Here is an 11,696-nt window from a genome sequence, read left to right on the forward strand (position 1 = left end):
AGTGTACTACATTTCCTGATTCTTATCATCTATTATTGAGGTTGTTTGTTTTATATTCCTGCTGCAGACTCTGGAGATCTGGGCGGTGCTAGACGCAGAACCGGAGGCGAACGAGACCTTCACTGTCAGCCTGTCCAGTCCGACAGGAGGAGCCCGCCTGGGCAGCAACCTCCACATGTCCATCACCGTCCTCCAGAACCTGGCTCCTTCTGGACTCTTCCGCATAGGCCCTACACTCAACAGGTCAGACCCAGGCGGTGTCCGGTCACGGTACTCAGTACACACAGCTCATCTTACCCAAACGCCCACGCTGCATCTCGTGTGTTTTCTGCCCCAGGACTGACACGACCGTGGTGGTGGAGGAGGGCAGCAGGGCCGTGTTCCTGACCGTGTCTCGGAGTAACGGGCTGGAGACGGCCGTCAGTGTGGAATGGGAGACGGTGTCGGAGAAGGCCATGGGAATGGGTGAGACTGGCGACCATCATCTGCTGTTTGGACCCCCAACTGAACTTGGGATCTGAGATCTACACGGGATCAATTGTACTCTGCTAAGCTATCGACTTTCTTTTTCTCTGCTTTTCAGGGGGTAATCTCCCCGTCATGGGGGTGTACCAGACCTTTGAGGAGACCCCCACGTCGGCCTGGTGCTCCCTGCCTGATAGTGCCTCGTCCCTGGCCATGAGGCTGGACAGAGTCCCCTCTGTGGGCTCCACCCAGACCCTGGCTACACTGTACAGATGGCAGGGAGTGTTTGTGCCTGTAGAGGTAACCTACTCTACTGTCTACCTACCTAACCAGAACAGAAAACATTTTCATTGTGTTTTACATGTTACATAATGTGAAGGACATGAAAGGACATTAAAAAGTGCAGTTCTTTCTTTTTTCTTTCTTTTTTTTCTTTCTTTCTTTTTTTCATTCTTTCTTTCCTTCCTTCCTTCCTTCTCCCTCTTCCTCTGTGGTGGTGATTCTAGTCTGTGAGGATCCAGGACCCGAGCGCGTGTGCGGGCTTCACCGTGAACGACACCACCTACATAGCCGTCACCCACAGAGGACCCCCCAGCGCCCCTGCCACCAACCTCAGTGTGTTCCGACTGCAGAGGGACCTGAACCTCACGCTGGTGTGTTACGTCACGCGTTGTCCTGCTTGACCTATTTACTTCATGAATAGACTCGCATTCATAAACCGTACATTTCCATCCATTTGATGTTTTCATCCCTTTTTTTTTGACACTTTGACTGTTTTTTTTGGTACTTTTCCACAGGAGCAAACCTTGGCTGTGGAAGCACTTGATGTGAAACAATTTACCATCGCAGGAAGAGACTACTTAATAGCATCTAGTCAGGTGAGTTGGTGAAGCTAGCATGTGCCCTGGTATGAATCTGAAAACTGTACAGCGGGGTATTGAATGATATTCTGTTGTGTGAAAAAAGCAAGGCTCTAAATGCGGAGCGACCACGTGAGCGGTTCCCCTCATGTCTGTCCAGGTCTTCGTAAGGTCTGGAGGAATGTTCTCCCTTCACCACAGCCTGGACTTCCAGGGCCTCGTCGCTGTGTTCCCCTTCTCCAGGGGAAACAGCTTCTACCTGGCAGCCTGCCTGGACAGGCCGACGGACGGCTGCCTCCTGCTCCTCTGGACAAACGGACGCTTCCTGAACCCTCGGCCCCTCCCCTTCGCCGGCAGGGCCAATCAGGTCGAAGCCTTCAACATGGGCGCAGACGTCCTCCTCTTGGTCGTCACTCAAGGTGACCTGAACGCGGAGGTTTCGGTCATGAAGGACACCACTTGTGTTCTCTCAACAGTTGGTTGTATTTTTGTCGAAATGTTGTTTCTCGACGTTCCTAAGAGGATTGTGGTCGTCTGTGAGCATTGACCAAGATGGCTACAAGAGTCCTCATGTGTATTGGACCATGTATTTATGTATGTTTTGATGTTGCATGCGTGAAGCCACAATCTTCTAAACTGGTGGTAAGTGATGCGCAGTCGCTAGCAGCCTCGAAGTTGTAAAGTTTACTGGAAGGCTCACAGCGGAACATAGCAAAACCACAGTTGAGCTCCTAAGCTGTAATTTGTAGTAGCTGGGTGTGTCACACAACCCCATACTTAGCATAACCATCAAAGATAGGTCCTTCACCATGGAGCTGTGTGAGGATTATATGTGTGTGTCATGTGTGTGTGTGTTATTCCACCTCCAGGCCCCTCACCGTCCTGTGAGGTGTTTGTGTGGGGTCCCCAGCAACCTGCTCCCCAGTTCTCACAGTCTATCCCCCACCCTGGCCTGGTTTCGGCCCACCCCTTCCACCCTCTCTCAGGGACCAGTAAGTACATACCTTGGGTCTCCCTGACCAGCCTACAGGGCTCTCACTTAGCCCACACCCCCACGGCAGGGAACACGCTGAGTTATCAGGAATCATGGCCAAAGTGGCATTTAGGGGGGGAAAAAAAGTTGACAGTTAAACAGCTGTCCAGTACTTGTCCTCCTAATCCACAATGATCTGATTAATGTGTGTGTCCCAGCCCAGCTCCTCCTAGCTGGCGGGAATGTGTCGTCGCTGTACTCCTGGAGGTCAGATGTCAGGCTGTTCTCCTTGGTGCTGAGGTCTCCTCCGGCCAGGCACTTCCTGTCCCTGCCTGTCTCCTATGGCAACGCCACCAAGACCCTCATCGCCGCCTCAGAGGAGACAGGCTCCACCATATACGAGTTCACCTCTGTCTCCAACCAGTCTGACTTCATCCCCAGGTATTGACCTAACCGCCATATTTATCTCCCATGGTCGAAGTACACGAAGCTAGTATTACAAAAGCTCGCGGAAAACTGCACTTGACTGACATTTTGCTTGATTGTTTTCCCACAAGGCTATAGTTTGAGGTCGCTTTTGAACTGCGTCTGATCAGTCGCTTGGTTTCACCGACATTTGACCTCCTGACAGAAATACTAAAAGTCTGAACGCCTCTGACTCTAAATGTTCTCTCCTGCTCTCAGCTACGGCGAGTTGCGTTTCGCTCCTGGCGACAGCGAGCTGGAGATTGCCGTCAACGTCATCGATGATGACATTCCAGAGGAGGCGGAGCACTTCCGGGTGAGGCTGAAGAACCCCAAGGGCGGGGCTGAGATCGGCTTCGGGGGTCAGGTGACAGTGGTCATCCCAACCAATGACGACGCCTATGGAGTCATAGGCTTTGCTCAGGTATCTCTTCATGCACGGTGTTCTTTTGGAAACCTTAACTTTCATGTATTAATACAGTTTTGTGCTCCAGTATAGTTGTAACTTTCCATCAAATGAAATAGTTTGTTGTCAAATAGTTTTATTGAGTTGCACGCTGTCCTTTCTGAATTTGTTATGACCACCTCCAGAGCTCTCTGTCACTGGAGGTGGAGGAGCTGGAGCAGAACAACCCCATCGTCCTGAGGGTGGAGAGGAGGCGGGGGACGTTCGGCCGGCTGACGGTCCACTGGGCCGCCAACGGCAGTCTGGAGGACATCTTCCCCACCTCTGGAGTGGTGAGGCTAGCTAGCTAGCAGGGCCGCGCACACGTCGTGAACAAAAAAAACAAAGAACAAACATACGTTACCTCACACGTCGCTCAAAAGGTTTTCGCCGAAGTGTCAGAGTTTCCTTCTGCCTCTCTGTCTCAGGTGATATTTTCGGAAGGCCAGATGGTGTCCGCCATCTCTCTGGCGGTCATAGCTGACAGCCTGGCAGAGCTGAGGGAGAGGGTCACCATCTCCCTTATGGGGGCCACCACTCTAGGGTTGGCGGACCCAGTGAAGGGGGCTGTGATCGACCCCCAGCGGGCACATTCCCTCCTGACCATCCTGCCCAACGGCTCCCCCTACGGGGTGGTCGGCTGGCACCTGGACTCCCAGTTCCTCCTCGCTCAGGAACCACAGGGTAAGAGCCTGCGGCGTGTTTCGCGGTGGCGTTCGACACGTGCCGGGACGAATCCTTCATCGTAGGTGTGCTTCATCGGTTCTGAGGTCCGATCAGAGGGCTTACGTTTTGTTCCGTCTGCAACGTCGATCTCAGGGAGTCCCGCCAACGTCACCCTGACCATCGTGCGGGAGCAGGGTTCGACGGGGGCGGTCGCCGTCTTCTACCAGACCAAGCCGGCCTTGTCCCAGCCCGCCGCCAACCAGGCCGCGGCGGGGCAGGACTACGCGGCCAAGGACGGCACCGTCGTCATGGCGGAGGGCACCCCCGTGGTCCTGGTGACCATCGCCATCTTAGCGGTACGAAGTCTGGCCCGGCCAAAACGAGCAGTTTCCAAAGAGCGCCCGAGCGTAACGGAGGACCCTGTTTCACAGGTGGCCCATCATGCATTGGGCTGAAAGGTTATTCCAGGGTGCTCGTGAACAAGAGAGTTTCTCCCGCTATTTCGCAAACCCCAATCTGCCCGCCACTTCAGATTGTGAGCTGACAAGCTAGCCTGGTGCCTTTCCTCTGCCTCCAGTCGAGGTGCACAAGCCAGCTCTCTAAACACCCGCGCCAGGCCTCCCCTGGATGAAACCCAGTACTTACAGCCACCCCCGTCCCCCAGAAATAGATCCTCCCCTTCTTGAGTTTCAGTGCTGAGCAGCTATTTTCACATCCCACTAATGGTAACTATTATTGTGTTTTGTTGAGGCTGAGAGGAAGTTTGAAAACCGGCTTCTACGGGCTCGAGAACTGCCACCAGCCATTAAGCCTGATTGGAAGCATGCATGGAAAAGCAGAGCAATTAGCTTTGACTTCATACCGATGCATGTTAGTGTTGTTGCTCTCTGCACTTAACCATAACCCGTGCATTTCAATAGTGCTTGGGTCCATTGATATTAGACTCATGTACTATACTGTACTATACTTTACTGTACAGTGCTATATTATACTATAGATCCAGCAAAAATGGTCTGTCATGTATGCTGTATTTTGGGTCAATGTTTGTTATTAACCAGACTGGTACTACATTGCCCATAATCCTCTGTTCCCCAGGACGATGTCCCAGAGCTGGCTGAGACTTTCCTGGTCAACATCACGAGGGTGGAGCTGGTGGGGGGGTCGATGGGCGGGGGCCAGCCCAGCCTCAAGAGGCCTGGCATGGAGGTGGCAGAGGTCACCATCCAGGAGAACGACGACCCCCGGGGGGTCCTGCAGTTTAACGTGTCACAGGACGTGTCGGGGCCAGTGTTAGCCTATGAGATGCCTCCACCCGGGAATCTCCTCCACCTGCCTGTGGTGCGATTGGCTGGCAGTACAGGAAGAGTGGTGGTGTACTGGGAGGCTCTGCCGATCACTGCAAGCCCGGACGACTTCAGCCCCATTTCTGGGAATCTAACCTTTCAAGTTGGGCAGGTAAGTCATTTATTGTCACCGTCTCATCTGTTCTATTCTTCTAGATCTATAGTGGCACTGGAGAGTGGACTAGGTGTTTTGTGGCCTTTCACGAGGAAGACGAGCGTTTCCAAGTGAAAACCTTGGATTTCCTGTGTCCTGCAGGAGCAAGCTGTGATTGACATCACCATCGTTGATGACACCGAGGCGGAAACCGGCGAGTCCTTCAGCGTCACCCTGACGCGTGTGATTGGTGGAGCCAGACTGGGGGAGGTCACCTCCGTGACGGTCAACATTCCGCCTAACGACTCGCCGCTTGGAAGCTTCGGATTTGAGCGCCAGCAGGTAGGTCCAAACATCTTCCGCGATCGGCTACAAAGTCTTGATTTGACACCAGGTTCGAAAAACCCTCCAACGCTAGCCTCTCACTTCACAGTTCACCGTCAGCGAGCCCGATTTTGCCAACGACCCGGCCTCCACGGCGACCCTAGCGGTGGTGCGCAGCGCGGGGGGCAGCGGAGCGGTGACTCTGGTGTGGCGTCTGGAGAACGCCGCCAGGGACGACCTTTCACCTCTCAACGGAACGCTGGCCTTCAACGAGGTCAGTAGGGCTTTTCGACGGTCGACCTAAGTGCACCCTGTTCTGGATTTCACAACGGATATCCTCCTTCGCGTAGCCTACAGATTAATACTGATCTTGTACTGTTTGATGACCATGACCCAGGTGGACTCCAGGCAGACGCTGGTCGTCCGAGCGCTGGCTGACGCTGTCCTGGAGGGGGAGGAGAGCTTCACCGTACAGCTCCTGGCTGTCGCCAGCGATGCAGTCATTCACCCCGTCAACGGTCAGTTGACTGTTTCGCTTTCGAGTTCAAAGAAGTCGTCGGTCTTTCTCGGGCAAAGGGTTGAATGCAAATCCTACTATACCTAATGTGTTGTCTGTGTTCTGTGCACTCAAAGTAATAAAAGGCGGATGAATATGAATAATAAAACAGGCTGTCAGCTCTACTGACTGTTCTGCCTGGGATTGGTCTGTTCTTCTCAGGTAAGGCCACCGTAACCATCCGGGGGGACCGGGCAGCTCTGGGGACTGTTGGGATAGCAGAGTCCTCCAGGAACATCCTCATTGGAGAACCACAGGGAGCTTACAACGGAACCGCCATAGTCAGGTACCGTAAGAACATCACGATGCACGAACGGTCGGACCAAATCTGATATGACAAGTTAACGCTCATTGTGTGTGTGTGTGTGTGTGGCAGCCTGGTACGAGGCCCGGGGATCTTCGGAGAGATCCAGATTTACTGGAACATCACTCCAGCCGCGTCCTCGGAGTTTGAGGAGACGTCGGGCCTGGTGACCATGAGAGACAGGCAGTCTGCTGCCACCATCCTTCTCAAGGTGAACTAGCACACGGACACTCTATGACACACCAAAAACCTGTTGTGATACCTCGTATCCAATCTTGAACACCGCTGATCGCGCTGCTTAGTAGGAAGTGAGGTTGTTGTCCCTATAAACAAAAGGTTATGCAGGTGTTGACTCTGCTGGCTCTCTCATTGGTTCAGGCTCTGGATGATGATATCCCGGAGGTGCGGCGGGTGTACCAGCTGACCCTGACCTCTGCCACGCCCGGCGCCGACATCAGCCCCCTCGCCCGGCAGGCCACCGTCACCATGGCAGCCAGCGACCTCCCCCACGGTCTCTTCTCCCTCCCCCCGGGTCAGCTGAGCGTGTCCGAGGAGGACGGCATGGTGAGGTCATCACCACGGGACAGACATACAAATCGAAAAACCTTCCAAAAAGGAACTCAAAGTTGAAATGTTCGGAGAGACTGATCTCTCCTCCCCGCCCGCCCCGCCCCGCCCCAGGTGAACGTGACAGTGCTTCGCTCCAACGGCCTGCTGGGCAACGTGTGGGTGACCTATCAGACGACGGGAGGTGGGGCGGTCAGCGGGGTGGATTTCACCCCGGCGTCCGGGCGGCTGATGTTCGGACCGGGCCAGGCCTCTGGTCACGTGACGCTCGGCGTCCACGACGACAGCCTTCCCGAAGCACCTGAGGAGTTTTACTTCAACATCACCGCGGTGGAGCTCCTCAACGACAGGTGAGCGAAGGTGTAGAAGTAGAATAGAATAGAACATGCCACCTTCTCCTCAACGACAGGTGAGCGAAGGTGTCGAAATAGAATATAGAGGGTAGTCGTAGAGTACGCTACCTCGGCCTAAAGTGTCTGCGTGTGGCCCATAATTGTGGATCTCAAAGTGCTCTCCCCTCGATAACCCCGTGACGTGTGTCTCCCCCTGGTGTCCAGCGTGGTGGACTACACGGTGAGGGAGCACGGCCTGCGGCTCGACCAGCCCCCCGCGCTAGGGGACGCCTCCTCGGTCACGGTGGTCATACGGAAGAACGACGACGCGGAAGGCGTCCTCGAGTTCCATCCCTCCTACGTCAACATCACAGGTCAGCGAGGCGGCGCTTTTCCGGCCGAGACGATAAACGAAAGACGCGCGATGTCATGCGGTCGGAATCGAACGCGAAATGTGACCGTTTCTGACGCCGCCTTCCTGTGTGTGCTGCCCCCTAGTGGAGGAAGATGTGGGGCTCGTGTCCGTCCCTGTGGTGAGGAGGGCGGGGACTTACGGCAGCGTCTCGGCCGACTTCGTCTCCAGTGGGCTGAGCGCCACCCCCGGCCTGGACTACAGCCTCGCCAACGGCTCGGTCAGCTTCCAGCAGGGCCAGAACCTCTCGCACATCAACATCTCCATCCTGGACGACCTGGACAGGTGAGGGCCGCTAAACCTGACTGACCTGAATGACCTGACTTGATCTTTGTCTCTGCGTGTGAAACTCGAATTGAAGTGCAGAAACATTGGTTATGTGCTTGCTGACGCTTTAAGACGCTTTAAAACGTCCATTTGGCTGCCAGTGAAGAACATTTCACCTGATAGGATTTCTTAAAGACGTGACGTTCTCTTAAGTTGTCACAAGATAAGGCATTTATACAAGAAACAAGTCCAACTAGATCCAAGCAGACTTGATTTTTTTTTTATTTTTTTTTTTTAAGTATCACAGTCTGTTAGATGAACATTCTGCATTAAAAATGATGTTCAGTCATGACTGGCCAATGACCGATTTAGTGGTTTTATATCTGTTTTGATGTGGGATTCGTGAGAGTTTGTGAGTTGCAACTCGTTGTAGGAGGAAGTGTGTGGTCACGACCGTGTCCTGTCCCTCTCCCAGAGAGTACGCCGAGGTGTTTGAGGTCCAGCTCACCGGCGCCACCGGCGGAGCCGTCTTGGGCGCGTACCTGGTCGCCAGGGTAACCATCGCCAAGAGCGACTCCCCCAACGGCGTGGTGCGCTTCCTGAACGCGAGCACGGTCACGCTGGCGAACCCCAACGCCACCCTGCGCCTCAGCCTCGCCCTGGAGAGGGCGGGGGGGCTGGTTGGAAATGCCTCGGTGAGCCTGCTCGCTCTGCACACACACACACACACACACACACAGAGAGAGACACTCGTCTGACCACTCTCACAACCGACCCCTCTCTACTCTCACCGTTTCTTCCTCCCCTCTCCCACAGGTCCAGTGGTACATTCTGGGGCCCAACTCCCGGGAGATCCTAGCGGCCGGCAACACAGACATCGCCGGACCCGTCAATGGATCGTTCCACTTCCGAGACGGGCAGGGGGGTGTCCACACCATCGACCTGAGCATCCTGCCCCACGGCGAGGTGGAGGTGGAGGAGAGGTTTGTGGTGGAGCTCCGAATCCTATCGGGAGACATGGACATCGACCCCCGTGCTGGTTCTGTCACGCTTAAAGTACGCCACAACAGATTTCGCATTCTTTTTGGTTTACAGAAAATATAACCACTCTAGGGAACAATTGTAGTGATCTCTGATTGGCCATGTGATGTGCTTGTGTGTGTGTGTGTGCCCCAGATTGAGAAGTTCGGGGACCCCAACGGGATAGTCCAGTTTGCCGAGGCCGATCTGAGGGAGAGGGTCTACGACGAGCCCACAGACTCACCCCTCAACATCTCCCTGCTGGTCACACGCAGGGAGGGGGTCATGGGCAACGTCACGGTAAGCAGGAACCATAGCAGCGCACGGAAGTGAAGGACAGTCGGTTAAAGACTAACAGCATATCCCATCATTTCATCATCATCAGAAATATATATGTTTTGCAGATTATCCTATACTATAACCTAGACTATAATATATACAATAATACTGTAACCTGGCTGGCATGCAGACACCATAAAAATGTATTTTTTTGGTGTTTGGGTCAAATGTATGTCAGTGATCCTGTTCCCTTCCGTCCTCAAGGTCCACTGGCAGATCCTGGGTTCAGGGGAGGTGGCTGGGGACTTCCTGTCTGTGCGTGGCTCTGTGGTGCTCCTGGAGGGCCTCCGGGGGGCCCAGCTGCTCCTCTCCCTGCTGCCCGACGACGTCCCCGAGCTGGAGGAAGTCTACACCGTCCGGCTGACCGCCGTGGAAGGCGGGGCCACCCTGGACGCCAACCGCACCGGCATCCGCCTCAGGTAACCGTTGGGTGACACCCGACGCGAGTTCGAGTTCCGCTTTGAGTCGTTTGGTTCGTGTACGGTCGCGTTTACGGACGCAAAGTGAACGTGAGTTTGACCGTCCTAGGGTGCGCGCCAACGACGAGCCCCACGGGGTGTTTGCCCTGGAGGCCGGGGGCCAGGCGGTGCGGGTGGAGGTGAAGGGGTCGGAGGTCAGCCGGGCCCTGGTGCTGAACGTGACGCGGCAGGCGGGGGCGTTCGGGAACGCCAGCGTGGCCTACCGGGTCGGCGGGGCGGGGCCGGAGGCGCAGGGGCTGCTGGGAGAGAGGGCGGTGGGGAGGGTGCTGGTGAGGGAGGGAGAGACGTACACCGCCGTCTCTCTGCCAATCAGCAGTCAGGTGAGACGTCACCAGTCTGTTGGTCTTACTTGGAAGTCAGATTTGAATGTGTAACATGAACATTAGCAGTTAATTAGCAGTCTTTGTCTCTCTCTTTCTATCTCCTGCTCTCTCTCTCTCTCTCTCTCTCTCTCTTCTCCTTGTGTTTGAGATGTTGTCCCTAACCACGGAAATACTGTTAGAATGTCGCTTTGGATCAAAGCATCGACCGAATGAATAAACATAGCGTGTGAACGCCCTTCAGGTGTTTCTGTCTGCGGGCGCGAACATCACTGTGGAGCTCACCAACGTCACCCTGGTCAGCCCTCTCCTCGCCTCCCCGCCCCGCCTTCTCCCAGAGTCACAGGTCACCGTGGTTACCGTTCCAGAGGAGGCGGCCAGCTCTGAGGTAAATCTTCTCTCGCCCACTAGGGGGCAGGTCGACACCAGCAAATAGCGCATCTGCGTTCTGTCTCCATTGACATTTAGTTGTATTACATGTAATGACAGTGAGGCTGGGGTGCTGTGCGTGTAACTGAGTTAGGTAAGGCAGCACTGGGAACTGTCAGCCTTCTGTCCTTCTGACAGACTCATGGAACATCCAGCGCTAAGTCAATTTGCTGACGGCTGACTGGAATGGACTTACAGACTAGGCCAAGCCTGTTAAAACCACTCGTGTCAACTGTTTAGCCAGTCAGTGTCGCTGTCGAAAAACCCACACTGCTGTGTTCTCACAGTGACATGGCACGAGCCGTTACTGAGAGACAGCACTGTGTGCGTCTGCCATGTTATTAGCATAGGACGTAGCTCCCGTTGTCATGTTTCCCTGTGTGGTCCTGTGTAGGTGGGCTTCTCTTCGCTGGCCCTGCAGGTCTCCAGTCTGGAGACGGGGGCGTGCGAGGCGCGGGTCACCAGGAGAGGGTTGTTTGGGGGGGTCAGGGTGGAGTGGAGCGCAGGGTACCCCCCCGGACAGGCTCTGTCAGGGTTTAGACCCGGAGTCATCTTGCCTGGCTCAGGTAAGGTCCTCAGACAGGAACTAGAATGGAAATGCTACTAAATTTATATCAGTTCTATACGATTATATTATTAAAGGTTTTGTAAAGGTAATATACATGAAAGACTTGTAAAATCGATCTACTATATATTTTGCATAAATGACAAGGAGGAATGAGAGGATAAATGCTATCAACCCCCTAGCAACTTGATCATAACATTGTTGATGGTGAGCTTGCAGACTACAGCTGTTTGATGTTGACGTGGGTGTGAACCCTGGTCCCCAGGCTCGCTCGCCCTGGCCCACGGTGAGAGGAGTAGGACGGTGTCCCTCACAGCCGCGCCCGACGCTTCAGAGCCCGCCAGCTACGCTGTCCACCTCACCTCAGCTAGCGGCAGCTCGGCTAACGGCAGCTCGGCTAACGCCGTCAGACTCAGGTAACTCTCTCTGACCTACACTCAGCATAGCTCACCTCGCGTCTCCAGTTTTATG

At 54.6% G+C, this 11,696-nt stretch overlaps 1 protein-coding gene across 1 annotated transcript in view; it reads left to right on the plus strand.

Moving 5' to 3' along the window:
- Nucleotides 1-11,696, plus strand: part of adgrv1 (adhesion G protein-coupled receptor V1) — a 75,053-nt gene that overhangs the window by 27,953 nt on the left and 35,404 nt on the right. The window contains exons 43-72 of the mRNA XM_062454095.1: nucleotides 68-243; nucleotides 338-465; nucleotides 584-765; nucleotides 972-1,118; nucleotides 1,263-1,343; nucleotides 1,486-1,744; nucleotides 2,195-2,317; nucleotides 2,517-2,739; nucleotides 2,983-3,187; nucleotides 3,355-3,501; nucleotides 3,637-3,892; nucleotides 4,028-4,230; nucleotides 4,970-5,329; nucleotides 5,474-5,653; nucleotides 5,745-5,909; nucleotides 6,033-6,153; nucleotides 6,354-6,477; nucleotides 6,568-6,706; nucleotides 6,874-7,059; nucleotides 7,177-7,412; nucleotides 7,620-7,768; nucleotides 7,893-8,091; nucleotides 8,549-8,768; nucleotides 8,890-9,129; nucleotides 9,250-9,393; nucleotides 9,637-9,851; nucleotides 9,961-10,231; nucleotides 10,476-10,619; nucleotides 11,055-11,226; nucleotides 11,491-11,641. Coding sequence (XP_062310079.1) covers nucleotides 68-243; nucleotides 338-465; nucleotides 584-765; nucleotides 972-1,118; nucleotides 1,263-1,343; nucleotides 1,486-1,744; nucleotides 2,195-2,317; nucleotides 2,517-2,739; nucleotides 2,983-3,187; nucleotides 3,355-3,501; nucleotides 3,637-3,892; nucleotides 4,028-4,230; nucleotides 4,970-5,329; nucleotides 5,474-5,653; nucleotides 5,745-5,909; nucleotides 6,033-6,153; nucleotides 6,354-6,477; nucleotides 6,568-6,706; nucleotides 6,874-7,059; nucleotides 7,177-7,412; nucleotides 7,620-7,768; nucleotides 7,893-8,091; nucleotides 8,549-8,768; nucleotides 8,890-9,129; nucleotides 9,250-9,393; nucleotides 9,637-9,851; nucleotides 9,961-10,231; nucleotides 10,476-10,619; nucleotides 11,055-11,226; nucleotides 11,491-11,641 — 5,546 coding nt within the window. The remainder of the gene's footprint in view (nucleotides 1-67; nucleotides 244-337; nucleotides 466-583; nucleotides 766-971; nucleotides 1,119-1,262; nucleotides 1,344-1,485; nucleotides 1,745-2,194; nucleotides 2,318-2,516; nucleotides 2,740-2,982; nucleotides 3,188-3,354; nucleotides 3,502-3,636; nucleotides 3,893-4,027; nucleotides 4,231-4,969; nucleotides 5,330-5,473; nucleotides 5,654-5,744; nucleotides 5,910-6,032; nucleotides 6,154-6,353; nucleotides 6,478-6,567; nucleotides 6,707-6,873; nucleotides 7,060-7,176; nucleotides 7,413-7,619; nucleotides 7,769-7,892; nucleotides 8,092-8,548; nucleotides 8,769-8,889; nucleotides 9,130-9,249; nucleotides 9,394-9,636; nucleotides 9,852-9,960; nucleotides 10,232-10,475; nucleotides 10,620-11,054; nucleotides 11,227-11,490; nucleotides 11,642-11,696) is intronic.

This window comes from Osmerus eperlanus, chromosome 28, assembly GCF_963692335.1.
Source record: "Osmerus eperlanus chromosome 28, fOsmEpe2.1, whole genome shotgun sequence".
Taxonomy (NCBI): domain Eukaryota; kingdom Metazoa; phylum Chordata; class Actinopteri; order Osmeriformes; family Osmeridae; genus Osmerus; species Osmerus eperlanus.